The following is a 27,261-nucleotide window of genomic DNA, read 5'->3' on the forward strand; positions in this document are numbered from 1 at the left end:
TAACTAATTACTCTTACATTCAGGTAATTGAGTTACTAACGCAATTACTTTTTGGGAGAAGTAATTTGTAACTATAATTAATTACTTTTTTTCAGTAAGATTAACAACACTGATCATGAGTGATAACATCAATGAGGAGGTTCTCAAGTGCACCAACTTGCAGTGACGAAGAACAGTGACAGCAAAAGGGAATGAGTGAACAAACACTAATAGGGGTTTGGAGGATCGGATGTGACCTTGTAGAGGAGGCTTGAGATGGCCCATGGTTCTCCCTGGTGTAATAATGCAAGATGTTGCCATCATTAATTGAGAAATGAACTTCGCAACACAACACCATAATTGTTGGGTATTGATCAAGGAGCCGGGCAAAGAGCTTGTGAGAGGCACACAGAAGGCATAGACAAACTCCAAAAGCACGTTATTAAGGCAATGCCTAAAAAACAGGAATAGCTGGGCAAACTGAGCTGCAGTTTCCAAATACAGAAGCGTCAGCAGCCTGTGTTCCAAATGCACCAGACCTATGTGTAAGGAGCACAAACACATAGTGATCATTTGTGATGCATTTAAAATTTTGAGATGGCAATTTAAGTTCAGGTGATGTGTTCTGTTGTATTTTATTTTGTTTGGCTATATTTATCCCGTTTACAGTTGTAAATGGTTCAGGTCAACAACTGCTGGTACTTATTATATTTTTCGTACCATGAGTGAATTTTGAAACATTGTGAAAAAAATCAATTGGAGAAATTAGCCGCTCCACACCTCACAATATTAAAGTAAAATAACTGCCAACTGCTCGGTTTTTGCTTTTAACCAAGAATCGAGACTTGTTTTACGTCCATATCTATAAAGAATTCAGTGATGTAAGCATTCATTCACAAGAATTTTCAATGGAAAAAGCCATTGTGGCAGCCCCCTTAACATAACAAAGAGACAGACTAACATCATTCTTCAACATATTTACGTAAAGTAAATTCAAACTGCCCAGTTTTTTTGCTTTTAACCAAGAATCGAGACTCTTTTAGGTCCATATCTATAAAGAATTCGGGGATTTAAGCATTTATTCAGAAGAATTTTCACCGGAAGAGCTCTGTTTACATCAGGCGGCTGCTAGCTACATTCACTAACAGTATAGCATTGTACTTCAACATATTTACGTAAAGTAAATTCAAACTGCCCAGTTTTTTGGCTTTTAACCAAGAAATTAGACTGTTTTACGTCCATATCTCTAAAGAATTCAGGGATTTAAGTAATTATTCACAAGAATTTTTAACGGAAAAAGCTCATTGTTTTGTCACGGCAGCCATGTTGGACTTTGTCCCTCTAGATTTTATTTTAGACATTTTTGTATTTCTACGTCCATAATAAAAAAACAATCAGCTTTTACGTGTTTTATTTTATGTAATATTTCAATCTAATAACTTTCAGTGAAACGCCATGGTCCTACACCAACCCCCTATGCCGACGGCAACAAGCAGATCTTCGTCTACTTTGACCCCGTGCACCTTTGGAAGAACACCTACAGCAGCTTCCACAACAACGGCTCTATGGTGCTGCCCAGGTGTGCTGGGGCTGAAGTAAGTGGCCAGCATTATTCACTTTATTAAAAAGATGAATCAAAACACCTATCTTTCTAAAACAAACATGTTTTTTAGGAGGCTGAGAGGATGAGGACGGCCTGATTCTCAAGCCGGAAGATGCTGGCCAGGTGGGAGAACTACAAGTCCGTCAAGGCCGGCTACAAGTTGACCCAGAAGGTGCTGGCGCGCTCTTCGATCGAGTTCCAGAGCGTCAGGCTCATCATGGCGGTCATCAACACCAACACGGTCGCCGGGCTGAGGCTTCTCGCCATGACCACGGGAAAGGAGGAACACAGCAACACGGAGAAGGGTCAGGCGGTCCTCAAGTGGCCATCTCTCCCCATGGCCCATATGGCGTCCTTCGGAATGTCGCTGTGGGACTCCCTGATGTGCAGAAAGCACAATAGCACCTGCTGGAGTTCCTGGCGGTCCCTCTTCAACTGTTTTGGTGCAAACTTCTCCAAGGATGTGACTTCAGAAGCAAGAAGAACAAGGCCTTGGAGTGGATGACCGGCAGGAGAGGAAAAGGAGCAGAGTCGAGTAGGCATGTGCCGGTATGAGATTTTGACGGTACGATAACCGTGAGCAAAAATACCGCGGTTTTACAGTATCACGGTATTGCAATTATAGCTCCAAAATTTTGAGATGAATGGGTTTAAAAAAAAAAAAAAAAAAAAAAAAAAAAATTTCCATTGAACAGGATTTTTTTTCAAAACATATTTGCAGATTGGAACATGAATATAATGTGAGAATAGATAAATTAACAAAAAATAACAAATATTTTCTATAAAATTAAAATAAATAGAACCTAGACTATACTCACAGCCACAGCTCAAGTTGCTCAATATTAGAGTAAGAACAAGATAATTGCTATAAAAAAGTAAAAACACTTCTAAATAAAAATATATACTGTATGACTTTTTTGAAGGGGGGGGGGGGGGGGGCGGCTCAAGTGAAGTTTCGCCATTTTCAGCCACTGTGCCAACTCTGGTCTACATGATGCCATGCCTTTGTGTTAAAAAGAACAAAGAATTCATAAGTTAATTAAAGTTAAGTTAGTTAAAAATGTATAAGTTAGTTTTATAAATTAGTTAAAATGTAAATATTGTTGAGGAAAGGTTTCATCTACAAAAAAAAAAGTGAGGAGTGAACCCTCCTTTCTCAATTAGCGATCTTTGACGCGATCCTTTTTCTTCCCCCTTTCCTTCCCCCACTCAAGCTTGTTTCTCACTCAGCGGCTGTGAGACATAAAATCTCGCCGAAGCTGCTCTCCCAGCTTAGCCTAAGCTAACATTCGTCTATGTAAGTTTTAGTTAGTTTGTATATTGAATTTGAAAGGAAAATGTGTGTTTTGTTTTTGGCGAACTTTTTAATGGTGCTACTGCTATCCTGTTGAATCCAATCACACGTGGAAAAATACAATTGTACAACGTTTTAAATGTATTCATTTGTATATTTCACCACAATTTGAGAGCTCAATAAATTGAAGCAAAGTACGCCTTGTGTTTGGAGGGTGTGTTTTTGGGTTTGCTGGCTGTTTAGCAGAATAGCATCACTGACACTCACGGCAACAAACAGGGGAAGGGTGAGCGCTGCCGCACCAAGCCGCTTCAGCTGCATTTTGGCACATGAAAAATAGCAAATACCGTACTAAGGTATGACGGAAAATTTTAGTGGTTTTGAAACCGCGACGTTTTCACACCACGGTAAACCGTGAAACCGGTAACCGGCACATGTCTAGAGTCGAGGAGGGCAGAAAGGAGGAGGCGAGGAACAGGGACTTGTACAAGTCGAGGAAGCTGACCAAAAAATGCAAGGCATAAAAAAAGGCTATGTAATTGTTGACAGACAAGGCTCACATCCTGGTCACACCACATCGATTATTTGCACTGCCTGAATTATAGGACTATCTCATACGCATTTTATATTCATGTTTATTTAGATTTCATACTTGCACATCACTTTGTAGATTTTTACTTATCTTACCCTGCACTGTAAAGGGAGATGCTTCACAATTTCATTGTACAACTGTATAATGATAATAAAGGGTTATTCTATTCTGTACTAAGTTGTGATTGTATATAGAATTTATTAATAATCTATTTATATAGTTTATAATTGCTTCTGCATGTTTTCCTCAAGTATTAAGTTTCTGATGTTAAATTGAGTGATTTATTAGCTGTTGAAAACAGTAAATTAAAAAAAAAAAAAAGTTGATCCTGAATATATAGGTGATTATCTCTGCATTTGGTGATTTTTGTACATCTAGTATAAAATCTGAGAATTTTATAGCCATTTCAGGTTTTGTTATACTTATATAAAAATAATCGGGATTTTATAAGGGAATTACTTTGGAATTTTTTGATGTCGTTGCTCATGGAGACTCATGTATGGATAAGGTAGGCCTGTTCTGGTTTTAGGTTGGTAGCAGCTTTGGTTTTGAAAATATTTAATTTAAAGTTTTTGAAAATAGGCCCCCTACGGATCAGCCCCGTTTCCCGTGTCATGTCAAGTATAATGAAGTCTATGCTGTTAACATAAGTAGGTACTAGTGTGACAAAAATGAGTGATAAACATGTTGCTAATATGAAATGTATAAATGTTTTGTCCCGCTCATTGCTAATTATGAGAAACAAACTATTTTTTGTATTGTTAAGTAATTAAATTTTAAATCAAATTCAAAACGGTAATTTTTTTTTACCTTAGATCTACATATTGAAATTGTGCAATAAAAATAATTTTTGTGACATGACATAACATTACTAAGTAGCTAACATGATAGATAGATGGATAGACAGACAGACAGACAGATATTTGCCGTGTTGTTTCTCGTTTTTAAGTCGCGAGTGGTAGCATCACCTTATCATGGTGGAGGGGTTTGCGTGTCCCAATGATCCTAGGAGCTATGTTGTCTGGGGGCTTTAAGCCCCCTGGCAGGGTCACCCATGGCAAACAGGTCCTAGGTGAGGGGCCAGACAAAGCATGGCTCACAAGACCCCTTATGATGGAAAACATTACAGGATTCAAGTTTCCCTTGCCCGGATGCGGGTTACCGGGGCCCCCCTCTGGAGCCAGGCCTGGGGTTGGGGCTCGAAGGCGAGCGTCTGGTGGCCGGGCCTTTTCCCTTGGGGTCCGGCCGGGCACAGCCCGAAAAGGCAACGTGGGTCCGCCTTCCCATGGGCTCACCACCTGTGGGATCCCCTGTCAGAAAGAGCTTCAACACCCACCTCCAGCAGAACTCCCTTGTCCCGCGGGAGGTGGGGGACATTGAGTCCCAGTGGACCATGTTCCGCACCTCCATTGGGGAGGCGGCAGATCGGAGCTGTGGCCGTAAGGTGGTTGGTGCCTGTCGTGGCAGCAATCCCCGAATCCGCTGGTGGACACCAGCGGTAAGGGATGCCGTCAAGCTGAAGAAGGAGGCCTACCGGGCCTTTTTGGCCTGTGGGGCTCTGGAGGCAGCTGACAGGTACCATCTGGCCAAGCAGACTTCAGCTACGGCGGTCGCCGAGGCAAAAACTCGGACATGGGAAGAGTTTGGCGAGGCTATGTAATACGACTTCCAGACGGCTTCGAGGAAATTCTGGTCCACCATCCGGCGTCCATTAACACTGTATATAGTGAAGATGGGGTACTGCTGACCTCGACTCGGGCTGTCGTGAGTCGGTGGGGAGAATACTTCGAAGACCTCCTCAATTCCACCGACACGCCTTCCTTTGAGGAAGCAGGGTCTGGGGACTCCGAGGTGGGCTCTCTGATCTCTGGGGTTGAAGTCACTGAGGTGGTTGGAAAGCTCCTCGGTGGCAAGGCCCCGGGGGTCGATAAGATCCGCCCGGAGTTCCTAAAGGCTCTGGATGTTGTGGGGATGTCGTGGCTGACACGCCTCTACAACATTGCGTGGACATCGGGGACAGTGCCTATGGATTGGCAGACCGGGGTGGTGGTCCCCCTTTTTAAGAAGGGGGACCGGAGGGTGTGTTCCAATTATAGAGGGATCACGCTCCTCAGCCTCCCCGGTAAAGTCTATTCAGGGGTGCTGGAAGGAGGGTCCGTCAGGAATTTGAATCTCAGATTCAGGAGGAGCAGTGTGGTTTTCGTCCCGGCCGTGGAACAGTGGACCAGCTCTACACCCTCGGCAGGATCCTCGAGGGGGCATGGGAGTTCGCTTAACCAGTCTATATGTGTTTTGTGGATTTGGAGAAGGCGTTCGACCGTGTGCCTTGGGGAGTCCTGTGGAGGGTGCTCCGGGAGTACGAGGTACCAAGCCCCTTGGTAAGGGCTGTACGGTCCCTGTACGACCGGTGTCAGAGTCTGGTCCGCATTGCCGGCAGTAAGTCGAATTTGTTCCCAGTGAGGATTGGACTCCACCAAGGCTGCCCTTTGTCACCGATTCTGTTCATAATTTTTATGGACAGAATTTCTAGGCGTAGCCGAAGCGTTGAGGTTGTCCGGTTTGGTGACCTCAGCATTGCATCTCTGCTTTTGCAGATGATGTGGTGCTGTTGGCTTCATCGAGCCGTGACCTCCAACTCTCACTGGGGCGGTTCGCAGCCGGGTGTGAAGCGGTGGGGATGAAGATCAGCACCTCCAAATCAGAGACCATGGTCCTCAGCCGGAAGAGGGTGGCATGCCTCCTCTGGGTCGGGGATGACATCCTACCCCAAGTGGAGGAGTTCAAGTATCTTGTTCACGAGTGAGGATAGGAGGGAGCGGGAGATTGACAGGCGGATCGGTGCAGCGTCTGCAGTGATGCGGACTCTGCACCGGTCCGTTGTGATGATGAAGGAGCTGAGCCAAAAGGCGAAGCTCTCGATTTACCGGTCGATCTACGTTCCTGCCCTTACCTATGGTCACGAGCTGTGGGTCGTGACTGAAAGAACAAGATCCCGGATACAAGCGGCCGAAATGAGTTTCCTCCGCAGGGTGTCCGGGCTCTCCCTTAGAGATAGGGTGAGAAGCCCGGTCATCCGGGAGGGGCTTGGTGTCGAGCTGCTACTCTTCCGCGTTGAGAAGAGCCAGTTGAGGTGGCTTGGGCATCTGGTTCGGAAGCCTCCTGGACGTCTCTCAAGAGGTGTTCCGGGCATGTCCCACCGGCGGGAGGCCCCGGGGTTGACCCAGGACACGCTGGAGAGACTATGTCGCTCGGTTGGCCTGGGAACGCCTTGGAATCCCGCCGGAGGAGCTGGCTGAAGTGGCTGGGGAGAGGGAAGTCTGGGCTTCCCTGCTAAAGCTGCTGCCCCCGCGACCCGACCCCGAACTAAGCGGAAGATAATGGATGGATGGATGGATGGATGGATGGATGGATGGTAGCATTTCCCCTCGATTATAATGATTGTCTGCTCTCTGTAAAGTTTAATACCATGGAAATACTGCTCCACTGCATATTGCAACCCTCTCTGTCTGCTTCTAGATGAAATTCTTTTTAGAAAGGCAGGTTTATTGCCAGCTGTCGTAGTGCAAATTTAGAAATTTGAACATAAATCGCTTGTTGACTCAATCACTGTCACTGAGAGAATTTGACAAAGCCTTGGGATGACCAAGTTTTTCAAGGGGCCGGGGCTTGGCGATAGGTCCATTGTAATTATTATTTTTTATTGTTTCTCCGGAATCGCAGATGTTAAACAAAGGTCATTAAATGTTCCTAGGTCACCAAGAGCATACAAGCCTCCAATTTTTTTGAGTCCCCTTTCAGCCCACATCTGAAAACCACCAGCCACTCGACTAGGAATAAACTACCGGTACATTTCCCCAAATTGGAGAGAACCGAGAAAAAGTGAGAGTATCAATAATGCCTTTGTTAGCGTTAAACCATAAATCAGTAGTGCTTTTAAGAAATGTTTTTTTCTGTCTACAAGGTTTTAAGATTAGATTTTGTTGCCTGTTCAATGCAAACCCACGCTGGAGCTTATAAAAATACCACACCTGTTCATATTTTTGATTAGTTTGGTTAATTATACTACTCAATTCAATCAATTATTTTGGGTCACCGATATAGATTTAGGAGTACCAAAATGTCTTGCTTGCGTACGATTTATTGAACTTAAATATCATCTGCAAATTAGCTTACCTTTGGTTTCTTAGGCTGGTCCATTTTGCGCAAAATATCCTTTGCATGGGACTCCAGAGCTGTGAAACTGGAGGGTTTAGGTGGAGAGGGCGAATCTGTTACAGTTTTCAATTGCTTTTTACCACCCTCTTTGGCTTTGAGTATTTTCTGAGGTTTAGGCCCATTTGGCATCTTTGAGAGACTGGAAGTTCTATGGGGTGTTGGGGGGTTGAGGGGTATCTTTCTGACTCTCTCAAAGCTCGGTGAAGGAACTTCGGATGGTGAAACAGGATCTTCAGGATCAGAGTGGGGTAGTGAGAGGCCCTCCACTGGCAACTCACTCTTAGTAGCTTTCGTCGCATTCTAGGAACAAAAAAGTGGGCACAAACTGAATTATCTCCAAATAAATCAAGCATGGGGTCGTTTACATTTCACTCTCATCATGTGGCTTTTAAAAGGTAGCTAGTTTTCTTAGTCTATACACTTAAGTCCCTCTGTAGAGGTATTATAGCCAAGCCATGTATGACAGATTCCATGTTGTGATCTTGTGATCAACCAGTTAAGGGTGTACTTTTGCCATTGACTAATCTGAACAAAACGACCGGAAGTACCCGTCCGGCATTGCTGGGATGTGCTGCCAACCATCCATTAGAAAATTGAATCGTCCCGTATTCAGAAACGAAAGTACACATCCTGTAGTAAGCTTACAAGGAACACACTCTGTCCCGTATTGTCATGAAAATACAAAAGTGTTTAATTTGTAGAATGATTGAATACTGGTATGGTGCTTTTCAAGAGTATTTAGGGGAATGCATTCCCCCACCTCTCCAGCTTTCTAACTAATGAGCTAACCGGACAATGAAAATCCCACTCATCTCAATGGTCGAGGTCATTATGATATCGGATGACAACGTAGAGTAAGCCTGAACGATATATCGTTTAAACATCGCCATCGCGATGTGCGTGTGCGCGATAGTCCCATCGCAAGCACATGCGATAGTTTTTCTTTTTTTTTTATCCACATACGCCTCACTTTCTGGTCTGCGCACAGCCTCCTACCCTCCCTCTCCCAGCCTTTTGATCCTCTCAGTCACTGCGGCACAACGATGACTTTGATCTGGCCAAGGAAGCAGACTTCACACGGGCATCTGTCAATCATCGTTTAACTTGTTAAACAGTTGAAAGGAAGCCGCGCTGGAATGAATGTGTGTACTGTGGGAACGTTGGAGACATTTAAATGCCAGAAATGATCATGAGGAGTTTGAAATTTCTACATGTCACTTCAACAGTCACAGCTAAAGTAGATTAACAGAAGCATTTAATAAAGCCAAGCATTTATCTGCTACAGTACTTTATTCTTGTTCAAAAATGATTTGGTTGGACAGTTATGTTTAAAACTTATCATAATTATGACATTTGAAGTGCTTAAAAACCATTTATTTATATACATTTTTTAAATCACTTTGGGGGGAAAAGTGAGGAAAAAAAACATGTCTTATATGTATCTCTTTCCAATGCTAAATCTGAATAAATACATTGGGCACAAAAAACACACACACAAAAAAAAAAAAAAAAAAAAAAAAATGGGGGGTGCGCTACTTCGCGGTTTTTCACTTATCGCGGCGGGTTCTGGTCCCCATTAACCCCGAAAAACAAGGGATGACTGTACACTGTGGTGATGGTGAGTCATCTAAAGTCTTTAAAAACAGGTATTTAAGTCATTTTGTGAAAAATTCTTGAAAAAAAAAAATATACATTTTTTTAAAATATTGCAATATAATATCGCAATATATCGCAAACCCCCAAAAAATCGCAGCAATAGTTTTTTCCAGTATCGTTCAGGCCTAACGTAGAGTGTGGGAGATAAGTTTGAGTGAAGCTTGAGTAAAAAGCATGTTCAAAATGATAATCATTTGTTTTCTTGTTTTTCTCTATGTAGTTTTATTTTCACTATTTGTACTACATTTTTGTGTTCTGTCAATTGTGTTTGCATTTCCACATTATATTTGAAGTGATCATTTGCAAAACTGTTATTGCTGAGGGGACTTTGAACGCACCTCAGTTTATATTTGCATTTTTAAAAAAGTTAAAAATAAATTTCTGATAATTATTGTTTTTGGATATGCTTATAATCACTCAAATATGCATGTAATTAATTTATGTTTGAGTAAAATGATTATATTACAATTACTGTGTTAACCAAAAATACATGTTTAACAGGGGTATATCAAACTTGCAAATATTGTATGTTTCTATTTTATAATTACACAAAATTTGGTTGTTATCTTATTCCCGTCAATCCTCCTTCAAAGTTGGAACTTTTTGTTTGTATGTTATTTGTTTCCCCTATGTCAGTTATTAACTCGACACCTTGTCCTTAAAGTTGAGTGCACTTTATTAGTTCCCCTCTTTTCTGTGTGGATGTCGATGGGGAGGTAGGTGCCATTTGGCTGCAGAGAGTTTTGTTGGAAAATGTAATTTCCAGGCATGCATTCGGGTATAAAAATTGCATTGCATCTCTTTTTTTTTTTTTTTTTTTTTTTTTTTTAAATTTTGAATAGGGGCACATTGTTAAAGCCATGTTTAATGGGAGTATTGGCTTTTTCTGACTTATCAGATTGAAAGCAAGTCCCACCGCACTCTTGACCCCCGTCGTCATTTCAAACGAAACATACAACGCAGAGTCGAAACCCACCGGTCACACTTTTCACATTAAAAAAAATAAAAGTAATTAAAAGTTGACTTATCAGGCTGGGAAGTTCTACCAGTGAGGTGTCGCTTATTTTTATTTTCAGCGAGCTAACGTTACTGTTTACCAGGGGCGGCCCTTAGCAATTTGCTGCCCCAGGCAAAATTCTTCCTGGTGCCCCTTGGCTGTTGTCTTATAGTGCTGCTTCACAATGGCTTAATGTCTCACCGACAATTTCACAAACATTGGACTCAAATTAAGACATGGTGGATGTTTGGGTCCCTCCAGGGGCCAAAAGATCAGTACCTCCCTGTTGGAGCTACTGCCCTCATGACTCGACCTCCATTAAAACAAATGAAGGGTGGATGGATGGATTGCAAAGTTGTTGACTAGGTAGCATGTTCACCTCACAATTCTCAGATCAACGGTTCAACCCTCGCCAGCTGTCATCCTTTATGTTTACATGTTCTCCCTGTTCTTTTGTATAATCTCTCTGGATACTCCCTTTTTACTCTCACGTCACAGAAATACATAGCAAGTTGATTGAAGACTATAAAATTGCTTGTATTTATGGTGTGGAAAGTTGTGTTTTTGTCTACATATGCCTAGCAATTGGCTGGCAATCAGTTGTAGGTGTCCCTCGCCTCCTGCTCATTGTCAGCTGGGATAGGCTCTCATCCCTGCAACCTTCATGAGGATAGGTGGGACCGATCATGGATTGACTCTGTTGTATCATATTTGGACCATACACAATGCCGTTACCTCTGAGAGTCTAATCTCTCTGGCAAGATCTTTGATTAGCTGTGAAGGTTTCAAGTTCTCTGGAAGTTCATCTTCATGTTCTAAGAGGGACTGACATGAGAAAAAACAGACACGTGCAAAAAAGCATATATTAGGTTATGATTGATGTGATGACAGACAACATGTATTTCTCCTCCTTTCTCTGTACCTGTTTTTTTGTCCATGCTCTAAAGGCTCCATTGATGATTTTGGCACCATGGACCAGATATGGTGCTGGCTGCTTATTTGCTTTATGTAATCCTGCAAAAAGAGAAAAACAAAAGTTACGACAGAATCAATGAAGACTACTGCATTTTAAAATTCTACACTCAGGCTGACTATTATGGAGAAAAATAATTCAAATAAATAATGGATGTCTAGTGATGGTGAGATGACGCCTCGTGAAACATCGAACCACTTGAGCCAATTGGTTCGAGAAAGGGTTCATTTCTCGAAGCTTCATGTGAGCACGGTACCACCTACTGGTTAAGTGTATGATCAGTCAGTTTTCTCTCAACTAAATGAGTGATTCGTTGATTTGTGTATGTGTGTGTGTCTATTAGGAAGGAATTAATTTGTAAAATATTCTTTGACCAAATCATCTATGTACATATATTATCACATATGTATCTACAGTGATCCCTCACTTATTACTGTTAACGGGGACTGGAACTGACTGCGTAAAGTGGAAAAACTGAAACATAGGGTCATGCCCCACACCCATTTTTAACATACCTTTTTTTTGGTGTATTTATAATATCAATAAGTGTATATAAAATCCTAAAAATGCATATGTTATCATTAGAACATTAAAGAATGGTTTGAAACGTAAATAAAATATTATTAATAAAAATAACAGACAAAATAATGTATAAATAATACATACTGTACATTCATTCTCTCATGTCATGTGTGGGGGTGTATGCAAGTGTAAATACTGTACGTAGATGAATATCAAGTGCACATAAATATGTTTTTACAACTCTTTTATTCCTATGAGATGATACTTATAACAAGATTTAAAAATCTGCGTTGCACTGACTATGCAAAAGTTGAGTCACGAAGTAACGATGGATTACTGTAATAATAGTGTGTAGTGTATGCGTGGTAAAATAATTCCGCAAATGGTATTCTCATAATATGACAGGTTGTGCAATGTTTTTTTTTTCTTCTGAATTTGACATGAGCGTAATCAGGCAGGGAACAGTAAATGTGTAACTTGAACATTGATATACAGCATGGGGAGGGGGTGGGGTTCAATCATTTTCATTTAAAAACAAAAGTTTTTCCACAAAGGGCAAAGTCCTCTTTCTTGCCAGCTCTATTACATTAACTACGGTACCACTCCTTAATCGTTCACTCTCCAAACCACCTCCTAACTGTCCAGACTCTCACCTGATCTAAACTCTTCTTCAAATACCCTCATTTTAAATGTAGTCAGAGGTGTTTATATACCGTAGCAAGCTGTTAAACCGCGCAGCAAAATCTAAAGCACTCCCTGAAGCAATGCTTCGGACGTCTTCATTTTCGGAACCTCCCCTAAATGAAGCGAGCCTCAGTATGTGCTTCACGGAAATGTCCCTTCATTACTCGGCACACGCTTCGAAGGCTGGGCGCACCTCATTACATCACTAGTAATTACAAATATATATATATATATATATATATATTTTTTTAAACTAATTTAGCAATTACATTTTTGTTGACGCACAAAGACATTTTGGAACACTTAAATTCTTTATTAAAGTACAACATGTAAATAACAATAATTAATCGTACACTGAACACTGAGGTCAAATGCTGATAGTAGGCCTAAAAACTATCATTGCGATTTTTGGGGAGTTTGCGATATTATATTGCGATATTAAAATGAGAAAATTTTCACCAAATAACTTGAACAGCTTCATTTGGGATAGCTGCACTGTTGACGAAGAAAAAAAGTTTGGTCGCGCTGCCTAGCAGGAGGGAGAGTGAGACACTGTGATGCTGTATAAGCATGAAGCAGAAAAACATGAATGCATGTTGTTTTTAAATAAAAACCAGATCCTTTTCACTCGATTCCGATGCTCTGAAAAATGGCGGCATCGGCCCTAATTTTTATTATTCGGTTTAAGTAAAACAAAAAATTTTTGAAAAATTGCACGTCCTGCGATGTGACTATTGCGCATGCGCACATTGCGATGGCGATGTTCAAACGATATATTGTGCAGACTTAGCTGATTGCATTTACTACTGTGAAAGAATGGAATGTAAACAGATTAAGAACACTTTAAACAGAGTGTCATTTTAAAGTTATTCTTAGTGTAAAATTCTTTACATCTTATAGTATTAATTCTGAAGTATGTGGGATCAACTCCAGAAATCGTTATTTATATGACAAACGTGACGTGCTTTTATTTTGAAATGTTCACCGGAAGTACGTTCGCTAAACCGCTAACAACTTGCACTCCGCAAAAAGCACTTTTCGTCATTGCTTGTGGTGTCACTAATAGATTTTTTTTCTCCATTTTTTCATTTGCAAATGCTGTTAACCAGCGATTTTTCACGTTTGAAGTGTCACCTTATATCCGCAAGTTTGCGTTTTGGAAAAGACTGCCAATGTTTTATAGCAGGCTAAAGTAGGTTGTCTTTTTCCCCCATTAGTCTTGGTGTAGCAATGCTAACGTTAACAGTGTTTAATATAGATGTGTTTCCTTATCTTGTATGTGTGAACTGTAATTCTACGGCATGTTGTTTACCAATAAACACCTGGACAAAACAACTGGAGTCTCATATGTCTTCTGCACACACGCACAAATGTATGCACGCACGCAGTAATAAAACACAGCCGTGAAAATTACCGCCTTCATTTTTATTTACCTTGCGATAAATGGACTCCTTGCATATCGCGACAGGCTTAGTAACTACAATAAAACATGTTGTTAGTTAGTTATATGGTCTTACGACCCCCCCCCTAAAAAATTTCTCCTCGGATCTACACAATTCACGTAGGTCACCCTTTTTGACTTCAAAATGGCGAATTTCGCCGAAAAGTGAGTGATTTTCATGCCTGTTATAGGTTTTTCTGCCCTCGCATGGAAGGGTGCAGATGACGAAACCTACGAAAAAGTCTCTTGGACCCATTGTTTGAACCCAACAGAAAGTCAGCGATTTTAAAAATTGTGCCGCTTTTTTAGCCAATGTTAGATCAGGGTTTCTATAGGTATCAGCAAATCTCATTTAATGCTTTTTCATGCCACTTTAAACTATTTTAATGCCCATGCCCAACTGCAGATGATTTCACACACACAAATGGTAAGCATTAAACGATGAAGATTTTTAATCTTTGAAAATGCAAATGCAACTTAAATGTAAAAGCAGCTGGATGCAACTTCTGTTCAGTAAGAACACAAGACTCAGGGAGGCAATGCATACATGCAGGAGAGCTAGGAGAGGAACACCAGCAGCCCATCGATGGGTATTACCTTCAGCCCTATAATTAGAAACCAGAGTAGCTTCCGCTACATATGAGTGATTCCTGGGCTTAAGATAACAAAACTCTTTCAGAAGGAAAACTGAGAAGCAGAAACACACACACTCTCACACAAACTCATTCAGAAAAATGAGAAGGCTATATATACTGTATATATCTGACTGATTACAAGGAGTGTGTTGAAATGGTGTTGAAATGTTCTGTAAATGAATTTATGCATATTATTATTTTATTTTATACTGTAATGTCCGTAACTATGCACAGTCCCTTGAAGAGACGCTGGGACTGGAGAGCTGTGAGGTAGTAGGAAGCGAGGGGGAGATGGGCGAGATGCAAAAGTTAGCGGTTGAATGTGGCGGCAGTCTGCTGTTATTTTGTTTAGTGTTTTCTTATTGTTGTCACAATAAAGTGGAGAAAGCCATCAAAGACTCCTCTCCTTCTTTCCCCCCATTCGGGGCTATTACTATACATTCTTTAAAAACGTTTTTAAATTATTTTCTATTCACGAGAGGTGCCTGATCTGCCAAAATAAGTCCCAGAACACAGGGAGGCAAAAATCAAGAGGTGCCAGAACTTGTTCCTGCATGTTCCGGCTCAAATTAACCCCTGCTTAAACGTAGTAATAACGAATAAGAGTGGTTTGAATACGCTAAGTGGCTAATGTGGTCAACTGATCAACAATCTGCTTTAAAGCTACCTCAAGAAAACACATGCAAAAAGGATTTTGAGGCAATGAAAAGGCAATAAAAGACTCAATAAAAATACAAATAGTAAGTACTCGCCACTTTTAACCGATCTGCGCATGTGTTGGACGTCTTGCCGCGTAGAAGGAATCGCAGAAGACCGGTAGTGTTCGTTTAGTGAGCGACAAACTACGTCATCCCCGAGCATTCATTGCGCGCCTAAAGCATGGCGCACTCTGTAGGTCAAAACATGTACTAAATATTATAGATTTTTAAATCTATGGCAATATTTTATGTGTTTCTAACAAATATTTTAGTAAAAGAACAATTGTGGCTTGTTAGAGCGTACAAGTCTAAGTCCGAGGTTTCCTTTAAAATCACTGCATTATTGTAATTATTTTACTGTACGCTAATTACGGGCTTGGGTTTTTGTTTACCAAATGATTATTTTCCAAAACAAATGGTTTTTTTTCATCAAGGTACAGGTGTGAGTTGCCGGCTGGATGGCTTCCAACACCGTCCATGAAGTGGGCCGGTCTTTCAATGACTCCCAGGCCAATCCCAGTCCGCCCCTGCACCTCATTCTGATCCCCTGAAAACTAAGTAATAGGGCCCGATTTCCAATCACATAATCGGATCAGGGACATCCCTAATTGAGATTAATTAAGGGACTTGTTATATTTCTCAGGACCAGTCTTAAACTGGTTCACCTCTGTTTTTGTGGTAATGGTTTTAAGTGTCACAGTAAATCAAATCTGATGCAGCCTCTTTATAGCATCCTCCAAGGTTCTGTCTTGGTTGTGTGGTATTTGCTTTATACTTAACAGCCTTCACCAATCGGCGGCGAGCAAGCTCGCAGTTTCCCTGCAGCGGGCACGAATGCTCGTTGAGGGCGAAGCAGCTGGAGAATGACCGCCGGACAAACCGGCCGACCTTGGAGGAGCGCATGGCCGCCCGAGCCCAACCCGAGGATAGTTGTCTATTGCCAGGCACACAAAGAGGGCAGATGGGGCTGGAAGTCTGGACGATATGGTGAACCGCAGACGAGAACGGGGGCCTTCATGAGCATAAGCCGAGTATAGCGTTTTCTCGGCAGGCACGCAAAGATGACTGAGGGGGGTGTGCGACAAGTCGTGCGGTCGTCGGCCGAGTGGCCTTCTCGGTGGACAATCAGCCAAAAAATGCAAGCCTCTTTATTAAAACGTGTGCCATGATCCCAGTATTTGACATAATACAAAACACGTAGTCACTTCCTCATAAGTCCAATGGTCCCACAGTTGTCGGACTTGTTTTGCCCAATCTCTGTGGTGAACAGGAACTTTTAGAAACCCAAAAAGGCTCAAACACCTCTTCCTGGTGCAGCAACAAAAACCTGCAGCACATTTGGCTGGCGTGATGTGAAAAATAAATGAATTAATCCGTAAAATCAGCTGAATTAATCCATCTGCATGCTATAAAGCATGGATGTCCAAACCTGTCCTCAAGGGCCGCTGTGGGTGCTGGTTTTTGTTCCTACCAATCAAGCACAGACAGTTTAACCAATGACGTTTGTGCTAAAACAAGCAGCACCTGACTGCAATCAACTGATTACACTTGTGAGACACCAGATTGGTGAAAAGATGTCGTCTTGTTTTGTAGGAACGAAATCCAGCACCCACTGCGGCCCTATGTGGAATAGTTTGGACACCACTGCTATAAAGCAATGCTGTATTGATGCTGACCCGAGTGACGTCACATTCGCATTGGTCCTCCACCCGAGACTGGAACCAGAAGTCACTCATTTTCATGGCGCGGGGTTAAAAAATTTGAATAAATAAAACGATCGCTTCCACACACAAGTGGCCCATTTCATTCAGAAGCATAAAATACCGCGTGAAGTATGAAATAAACATATTTTTTGCTGTCATAGGCACTTTAAACTGTTGATGAAAAACTTTCTGCTATCTAAGGAATATTGCTTAACTGAGGAAAACGGTTTGAAAATCTGACTTGGAACAAATCATCTATGCATTTGTGTTTTCACGTTAAGACTACCCGAATAGTCTGTTTTTGTCAGAATAAAAAAAAACTGGCTTGTCCAGGTTTGGTGTAAAACTCCACAGCAAAGATTTTGACCCTGAACTTTTTTTTTTTTACCCCACCCCCCACCGTCCCAATCGCTGTTGTACACTAAAACATTAGGATAGCAGAAAACCTTTTGGGGAAGGATATATTAATAGCATGACCTGATGGATCAAACTAACACGTATGACACTAAATACTACAGGTGCACAAAGATGAAATGAAACTTTCTCCAATTATTGCTTGCTGATTTATTGACTGGAATAAAATCAAATCATTGGCTGGCATTGACAGCAATGGACGTCTTACGAATGGATGTCTATTGCCGTCAATGGCGGCCAATGAAGATTCATAATCTGTGTAGCAGGCACACATTGTGCCGGCTGCGACTATATATACAGTGTACATATATATTTTTTCAGACTATATATACAGTATATATATATATATATTTTTTTTTTTTTTCAAATTCACAGACCCTTGCTTTCATGACTTTTCAGGTGCATGATGGTGTAAATTTCAATTATTTTGCTGCAGATATGACTTGGATTTTTACTTTGTGCTGTGTTCACCTTTGAATCGTTCGAGGAGATGGCATCCCACATACCAGCATGCTGTTTCAAAGTTGGGGAAAGGGGTGAGTGTTTTCATCTTCAGTCGCTTCTCAATTTCATTAGCTCTAAGGAAACAGAAATGTTTAGAACAACAGTACATTGTCAAAATGTTATCAAATTGAATTATACAATAAAGGTTATTGTGTCAGTGATAAAATATGTGCTCAGACCTCATCTGCATCTCGACGCTCAGGTTATGGACAAAATGGCCAGAGAATGCTAAGCAGTCAACTGGAGTCAGAATGGCATTGATCCAACCTGAGCAAAGGGATAATTAAGAGGAAATTATTATTATTATTCGAAAATGGATATCAGAGATAATTATCAACAGAGCTCTACATTTTCATTGTCGTGGACTGGTGTACCCGTTTGACGTACATGCTGTAATTTCCCATCTACTGTATGATGATCTTTACCGTGAAGTTCAGTCTTAATAATTTGTATTTTCTCATTCCAAATGCACTTGTACGCTTCCTCCAATTAGTATTATTGGTCAGTTAGTATTATTGTAAATGCCCTAACCCGTTCCAAGCCCCCCAAAATTCAGACATAAATCTTTTATAACTCATCAAAACATATAACAAATACATGATACAATTAGTATCTTGCACATCACTTGGAACCAGAAGTCACAAATGTCAGTGTACTCGACGCAAACATTGATAGCATTGGCACCACTCTCATCAGACATCAACTCAGATGGACAGGCCATGTTGTCCAAATGGCAGACACAAGCCTACCCAAACAGGTCCTTTATTCAGCGCTGCTAACTGGCCAGAGAGATCCTGGAAGTCAGAAAAAGTGCTACAAGGACAACAGAAGCATCAGGCTGATGCAGTTCAATTTCAACAGCGCTTGCTGGGAAGACCTTGCCCAAAATAGGTCTGTATGGCGAGACAGTCTACGTAAGGGAGCCACACTCCACGAAATCAATCTCCGCCGGGTTGCCACGGTCAAGAGACAGCACAGAAAGGAGAGAAAAATTACCACCCACGAGGCCACACCACATTCCATCCCCAGCAACGCATTCCCAATGCGCACACTATACAAAAGTTTGTGATTTCATAATTGGACTTTTCAGCCACCTGAGAACCCACAAATCCCCCCTAAGAGGACCATCAAACTCGATTTCGAGTGATTGCCGATGATGATGATAATTAAATTACTGCACAATAAACATAAAATCAGAGTTGTGTATAATTAAAAAAAAAAAAAAAACAAAGAATATACATGATAATACACTTATGTAAAGCTGTCGGAACACGAGGGGCAAATGAAGAGGATGCTGGGATACACACATACACATACAGTAGAGGTCCCTCTTGGCCAATTGGATGCCAGGAATGCTAGGCAATAGGCAATTGCCCAGCAGCATTAAGTATGTTACCAGCCATACTGTATTTTTGCCTTTCGTATCCTGAAATGTCTTTCGTAACAAGAGGCAATATTTTCCCGTCTAGGCGTCTTAACCTGAAAATTCTGTATGCACAGATGTAGGTAAGTAGAGGTTCCACTGCACTTTTTAACTAGCTAAGCATTACTAATAAGGTTGCATTAAGTAGTCATAAGTGACTTAACACCAACTTTGGTCACTGCTTAGCTCAGCAAAAGATACATTTAACTAAATAAAACTGCAATTGTGTTAAGTCTTTAAGTTCCATAATTCCAAGAACGTGGTACCAATACATCCATTGCTGTCCACTGTACCATTCGGTCAAGAGGCGATCTTTGGTGATGTTCGGAACATCACAAGACATCAATAGCCACACCTGTACTGTATAATAACATTGTACTGGTTGAGGACAGGACTAGAACCTCCTGTAACAGGATCATGTATTTTTCCATTTAAAATCTCGGGAATGTTAATGTACAGAACAAATTGCAATCCATGTGTCTTTTATTTATTCTCTTGTTCATTTCCTTGCGGCTTTTTCCTTCAGGGGTCACCACAGCGAATCAGTTGTCTCCATCTAACCCTGTCCTCTGCATCCTCTGCTCTCACACCAACTACCTTTCATGTCCTCATTAACTACATCCCTCGCCTTTTATTTATTCTTTGTTCAGCTTAATCATTGAATACCCTGGTAAGTTTATATATATATATATATATATATATATATATAAACTTACCAGGGTATTCAATGAGTTTATATATATATATATATATATATATATATATATATATATATATATCTTCCCATGGGCTCACCACCTGTGGGAGGGGCCAAAGGGGTCGGGTGCGTAGGGAGTTGGGCGGCAGCCAAAGGCGGGGGCCTTGGCGGTCCGACCCCCAGCTGCTGAAGCTAACTCTTGGGACATGGAATGTCACCTCTCTGGCAGGGAAGGAGCCTGAGCTGGTGTGTGAGGCAGAGAAGTTCCGACTAGATATAGTCGGACTCTCCTCCACACACAGCTTGGGTTCTGGTACCAATCCTCTCGAGAGGGGTTGGACTCTCTTCCACTCTGGAGTTGCCCATGGTGAGAGGCGCCGGGCAGGTGTGGGCATACTTATTGCCCCCCGGCTTGGCGCCTGTACGTTGGGGTTTACCCCGGTAGACGAGAGGGTAGCCTCCCTCCGCCTTCGGGTGGGGGGACGGGTTCTAACTGTTGTTTGTGCTTATGCACCGAACAGCAGTTCAGAATACCCACCCTTTTTGGAGTCCTTGGAGGGTGTGCTAGAGAGCGCCCCCTCTGGGGACTCCCTCGTTCTACTGGGGGACTTCAACGCTCACGTGGGCAATGACAGTGAGACCTGGAGGGGCGTGATTGGGAGGAACGGCCCCCCCGATCAGAACCCGAGTGGTGTTCTGTTATTGGACTTCTGTGCTCGTCACGGTTTGTCTATAACGAACACCATGTTCAAACATAGGGGTGTCCATATGTGCACTTGGCACCAGGACACCCTAGGCCGCAGTTCGATGATCGACTTCGTAATCGTGTCATCGGACTTGCGGCCGCATGTTTTGGACACTCGGGTGAAGAGAGGGGCGGAGCTGTCAACTGATCACCACCTGGTGGTGTGTTGGCTCCGATGGCGGGGGAAGATGCTGGCCAGACCTGGCAGGCCCAAACGTATTGTGAGGGTCTGCTGGGAACGTCTGGCAGAATCCCCTGTCAGAAAGAGTTTCAACACCCACCTCCGGCAGAACTTCTCCCTTGTCCCGGGGGAGGTGGGGGACATTGAGTCCGAGTGGGCCATGTTCCGCACCTCCATTGTTGAGGCGGCCGATCAGAGCTGTGGCCGTAAGGTGGTTGGTGCCTGTCGTGGCGGCAATCCCCGAACCCGCTGGTGGACACCAGCGGTAAGGGATGCCGTCAAGCTGAAGAAGGAGGCCTATCGGGCCTTTTTGGCCTGTGGGACTCCGGAGGCAGCTGACAGGTACCGGCTGGCCAAGCGGACTGCGGCCTCGGCGGTTGCCGAGGCAAAAACTCGGACATGGGAGGAGTTCGGTGAGGCCATGGAAAACGACTTCCGGATGGCTTCGAGGAAATTCTGGTCCACCATCCGGCGTCTGAGGAGGGGAAAGCAGTGCACTATTAACACTGTGTATAGTGAAGATGGTGTACTGCTGACCTCGACTCGGGACGTCGTGAGTCGGTGGAGAGAATACTTCGAAGCCCTCCTCAATTCCACCGACACGCCTTCCTTTGAGGAAGCAGAGTCTGGGGACTCTGAGGTGGGCTCTTCGATCTCTGGGGTTGAAGTCACTGAGGCGGTTGGTAAGCTCCTCGGTGGCAAGGCCCCGGGGGTGGATGAGATCCGCCCGGAGTTCCTAAAGGCTCTGGATGTTGTAGGGCTGTCATGGCTGACACGCCTCTACAACATCGCGTGGACATCGGGGACAGTGCCTCTGGATTGGCAGACCGGGGTGGTGGTCCCCCTTTTTAAAAAGGGGGACCGGAGGGTGTGTTCCAATTATAGAGGAATCACACTCCTCAGCCTCCCCGGTAAAGTCTATTCAGGGGTGCTGGAGAGGAGGGTCCGTCGGGAAGTCGAATCTCGGATTCAGGAGGAGCAGTGTGGTTTTCGTCCCGGCCGTGGAACAGTGGACCAGCTCTACACCCTCAGCAGGGTCCTCGAGGGTGCATGGGAGTTCGCCCAACCAGTCTACATGTGTTTTGTGGATTTGGAGAAGGCGTTCGACCGTGTGCCTAGGGGAATCCTGTGGAGGGTGCTCCGGGAGTACGGGGTACCGAGCCCCTTGGTAAGGGCTGTTCGGTCCCTGTACGACCGCTGTCAGAGTCTGGTCCGCATTGCCGGCAGTAAGTCGAATTCGTTCCCAGTGAGGGTTGGACTCCGCCAAGGCTGCCCTTTGTCACCGATTTTGTTCATAACTTTTATGGACAGAATTTCTAGGCGCAGCCGAAGCGTTGAGGGGGTCCGGTTTGGTGACCTCAGCATTGAATCTCTGCTTTTTGCAGATGATTTAGTGCTGTTGGCTTCATCAAGCCGTGACCTCCAACTCTCACTGGAGCGGTTCGCAGCTGAGTGTGAAGCGGTTGGGATGAAGATCAGCACCTCCAAATCCGAGACCATGGTCCTCAGTCGGAAAAGGGTGGAGTGCCCTCTCCGGGTCGGGGATGAGATCCTGCCCCAAGTGGAGGAGTTCAAGTATCTTGGGGTCTTGTTCACGAGTGACGGTAGGAGGGAGCGGGAGATCGACAGGCGAATTGGTGCGGCGTCTGCAGTAATGCGGACGCTGCACCGGTCCGTAGTGGTGAAGAAGGAGCTGAGCCGAAAGGCAAAGCTCTCGATTTACCAGTCGATCTACGTTCCTACCCTCACCTATGGTCACGAGCTTTGGGTCGTGACCGAAAGAACAAGATCCCGGATACAAGCGGCCGAAATGAGTTTCCTCCGCAGGGTGTCCGGGCTCTCCCTTAGAGATAGGGTGAGAAGCTCGGTCATCCGGGAGGGACTCGGCGTCGAGCCGCTACTCCTCCGCGTAGAGAGGAGCCAGCTGAGGTGGCTCGGGCATCTGGTTCGGATGCCTCCCGGACGCCTCCCTGGAGAGGTGTTCCGGGCATGTCCCACCGGCGGGAGGCCCCGGGGACGACCCAGGACACGCTGGAGAGACTATGTCTCTCGGCTGGCCTGGGAACGCCTTGGGATCCCGCCGGAGGAGCTGGTTGAAGTGGCTGGGGAGAGGGAAGTCTGGGCTTCCCTGTTAAAGCTGCTGCCCCCGCGACCCGACCCCGGAACAAGCGGAAGATAATGGATGGATGGATGGATATATATATATATATATATTAGGGCTGTCAAACGATTAAAATTTTTAATCTAGTTAATTACAGCTTAAAAATTAATCGTAATTAATCGCAATTAATCGCAATTCAAACCATCTCCAAAATATGCCATATTTTTCTGTAAATTATTGTTGGAATGGAAAAATAAGACACACGACGGATATATACATACAACATACTGTACATAAGTACTGTATTTGTTTATTGTAACAATAAATCCACAAATGGCATTAACATTCTTTCTGTTAAAGTGATCCAAGGATAGAAAGACTTGTAGTTCTTAAACGATAAATGTTATAGTTACAAGTTATAGTAATTTTATATTAAAACCCCTCTTCATGTTTTCGTTTTAATAAAATTTGTAAAATTTTCAATCAAAAGTAGAGTTAATATAAGAGGAATAAAAATAACAATAATAAAAATAGACTGACCAAAGTAAGTTTTACGTGTATTTTGCATAGCTATTTTGATATGGAATGCCAGTTCATTTTTCATTGTTGTTTAACTGTGTGTCAGAATAGGGCCTCATTACTATAGACTGAAGTGCTTTTCTTTTTGTGAACATTTTTTTGGGGAGAGATAGGAATATTATTTTTGTTGTGCTTTCACTAAACAATACTTACAGTGGGGAGAACAAGTATTTGATACACTGGCAGTGTATCAAATACTTGTTCTCCCCACTGTATGTTTGTTGTGAAGGAGTTGCCAATAAACGGCGCGGTCCAAAGAATGCCTGTGTCCACTCACCTCTACTGTATAACATATATTTGTGCATATCTTACCCAAAATACAACAAGAGACACATAATTGCCACTAAAAGAAAGAAAACTTACCGAAATATGTGTGGAGTACAAATAGCAATTTGCATTGCAATGTGAATACAGCATAAACGTCTCACAACTACTAATTCTCCCACGTTTAGAAGAAATAACATGAGTATGGAACGGCGCTGCCCCAAGTGGCCGGTGGCATTCTCTTCACTCTTAATGTCCATAAACGGCCTCATATGATGTAATCTGTTTGAGGCAATATGCGAGATGGTCATTCACCCAAGCGCCAGCAGAGGGCGGCAAAACTCCATAACAACAAGTGAGCGTTTCAGTGTACTGTCATTTAAATCTGTCTGAGCGGGACATCTGCGTTAATTGCGTCAAATATTTTAACGTGATTAATTTAAAAAATTAATTAACGCCCGTTAACGCAATAATTTTGACAGCCCTAATATATATATATATATATATATATATATATATACACACACACACACACACACACACACACACACACACACACACACAGTGGTACCTCGACATACGATCGCTTCGACACACGATCTTTTCGACATCCGACGTAAAATTTGACTCGCTGTTTGTTTCTACATCTGGCGAGTACCGCGGACGGACGCTTGGCAAATTTTCTTGTGAGAGAAATTAACACAGATTTCAAAAAGGTTTATACAGATGGTCAAACAAGGAAAAAGGTGACACTTACCATTGAAATGAAGATGCAAATTATAGAAAAATATCAGCGTGGGGTGCGCATCCGTGAACTAGCTCAATAATACATCTCCACGGTCCTCCTCCGACCACCGTTCGCCAGTCTTTATAAGTTAAGATGACAATTATTATTGTGCTGACATCGCCAAACAAATCGCCAGCTTCATCAGGTTTTTATCATTTATTTCAGAACTTCTCAAGAAAACATTGAAAGCAAAAGTAAACTCTCAGCTGCTCCACTCCCTCACGTCAGCCACATGGTACGTTCAGGTCCAGAAAAAAACGTCCACCACTTTACAACCCGATTCGTTACACTATTAGAGGAATTATTATTATTATTATTGTTATATTATTGTTCCGATTTTTAGTTATAAATTATTTGTTTTGCTATGTGTAATTGCCATTTGTAATAGTACCAGCAGTATTTATAAAGGATTTAGTGTAGGTATTTGGGCTGTGGAACGAATTAATGGGATTATAATGCATTTTAATGGGAAAATCCTGCTCGACATACGACCATTTCGACTTACAAACAAGGTCCTTATTAGGTACTTTGTATGTAGAGGTACCACTGTATATACATTTATGGCGGAAAAAACAGACAAGGCTGGAAAAGCAGTTTCTGCTGTTGCACCTATCTTTAAATAAACTGCTGTATTTTCAGACAAAAGAACTGTTGTGTCTGATAGAACAATATGTTTATATGCTGCCATAGCACTTTCATGGCACATTATACCCCAAGACTATTTTTAATTTGTCCGTTTTACCCTGGAGACCCCCGTTTACAGACACCGCGCAACCGCTTTTGTTTCAACCCAGCCATAAAAAAAAAGGTAAGTAAATATATTAATTATTTGAAATGTCTATCATTTTTAGCTTAGAATTATTCATTGATGTCTAATAGTTAAGTTTAAAAAAAAAAAAAAAAAACGACTTTAAAAAAATATTCACTCGCATACAAATTATGTCACAGAGAAAAAAAATAGTGTCTGTAAATAGGCCGCAGATATCTACGTCATGACTATCGCTTAATTAGTTAGCAGTTGGGTTTAAGTGTAGTGTTGGTTGTTGTTTTGGCTTGGGCTTACCCCGAAGGCAAGCTTCTTACATTTATGTAATTTTGTATTCATGGTGATTTGGATTTGTAAAATAAATATTGTCAACTTGTGAACTTGTGGCTTGTTTTATGTTGCGTCCTTTGCGAGCCTTCAACTGGGACTTAACAATATGACTGAAGTATGCTTACTGTATCACAGCTTTTTATTTTCGTTCCAGCTCTGACCTGATGGGATGAACAAAGTCTGTCCTTGCTTCAGAGGGCATTTGTAACACTTGTCCACTTGGTCAGCAAAGAACATTTCGCTGTGATTGGATGACGACCTCCAACGCTCATACAGAGAAAGATTGGCAGAGGTTGGCTTGATGAGAAAAAAGATCTTTTCTCCCTGGAAAGACACGACATTAATTTCTTGTACAATAAAAGAGTGGATTGTGTTCCACATTTTTGTAAAAGTAATCAAGAGGTTTGAAAAGAACATTGAGAACACACGATCTTTAGTACCTTTAATACATGATACCAGACAGAGGCACCGCCACACTCAATGTGAAAATCTGTGTAACTGTCTTTCACACAGATCAGACAGTATTTAGTGACTTTCGGCTTTCCAAGCAGTGCATTTTCAGGCCAGTAGTTTTCAACCCAAGACAATCTCTGTACAATTTGTGGACTCTCCACAATACTGTTCATCCTGTTCCAAAGAGGAAAATAGACAAATAAATGTGGGCACGGACACTTTTATAGTCAAACTTGTAGATTATTTATAAACTCTCCAACGAGCGTCTACCTTGAGTCAGAGAACTCCAGATTGATTATATTTAAAACTTTCTTTCTGTTTGTGCTATAATAATAATCAACAAAATCTTTGAGTTTCATCTTGCTATCAGTCTGTTTGGTGACATCAACAACATCAACTCCAACATCAGGACCTGAGAGAAAAAAACAACAAAGAAAAATGACAAATTAATGAGAAAACATCCATTTATCCCTTTAAAGCATAAGAAAACCCTGGGTTTCCCCATTTAGGGTCATTTAATACCAAAGAACCTCATATGCATTATATAATGAGTTGAGTTATATAGGTAATTTAGATTGTCTTCCCATATGTTGTTAGGATAGAATTGACCCTCACATTATTAAGTGAATTATTTTCATTATGCTGGGACTTACATTTACCCCTTGGCACTTGCTGAATGTGCCGTTCCATTGTTTCCCTTCAAATGTACGTTTGATTGGCTAATGCCTTACATTTATTTAAAATGTATTTATTTTCTACATTATTTAAATATCTTTTTATTTGCAGCCTATGCAGACTTTTTTCAGAGAATAATACATTAATCATAGTCAAGGTAAAAAAAGTTGTCATTTTTTTGTTGCGTTTAGCTGTGCTTATGGACGTGCTTGTGTCGTGTTTTACCTGAAGGAAAACTCAATTTTTATCTATCTATTTATTTTTGTTATACCATGACGAAGATGGGGTTCTTTTTCAGTTATATTTATTTATCTAGACACCGTTGAGTGGTCTTAAGACAAATGTTTATT

The 27,261-nt window shown here is 42.2% G+C and overlaps 1 protein-coding gene across 1 annotated transcript in view; it reads right to left on the reverse strand.

Moving 5' to 3' along the window:
* The window catches only part of LOC130911308 (lysine-specific demethylase phf2-like), a 205,224-nt gene that overhangs the window by 122,167 nt on the left and 55,796 nt on the right, over positions 1 to 27,261 (reverse strand). The window contains exons 5-12 of the mRNA XM_057829185.1: positions 26,507 to 26,648; positions 26,224 to 26,410; positions 25,945 to 26,107; positions 18,090 to 18,177; positions 17,878 to 17,984; positions 11,259 to 11,350; positions 11,072 to 11,161; positions 7,642 to 7,983 (exon numbers count right to left, since the gene is read on the reverse strand). Of these exons, the coding sequence (XP_057685168.1) occupies positions 7,642 to 7,983; positions 11,072 to 11,161; positions 11,259 to 11,350; positions 17,878 to 17,984; positions 18,090 to 18,177; positions 25,945 to 26,107; positions 26,224 to 26,410; positions 26,507 to 26,648 (1,211 nt within the window). The remainder of the gene's footprint in view (positions 1 to 7,641; positions 7,984 to 11,071; positions 11,162 to 11,258; positions 11,351 to 17,877; positions 17,985 to 18,089; positions 18,178 to 25,944; positions 26,108 to 26,223; positions 26,411 to 26,506; positions 26,649 to 27,261) is intronic.

Source organism: Corythoichthys intestinalis, unplaced genomic scaffold (genome assembly GCF_030265065.1).
Source record: "Corythoichthys intestinalis isolate RoL2023-P3 unplaced genomic scaffold, ASM3026506v1 HiC_scaffold_26, whole genome shotgun sequence".
In the NCBI taxonomy this organism is placed as follows: Eukaryota; Metazoa; Chordata; class Actinopteri; order Syngnathiformes; family Syngnathidae; genus Corythoichthys; species Corythoichthys intestinalis.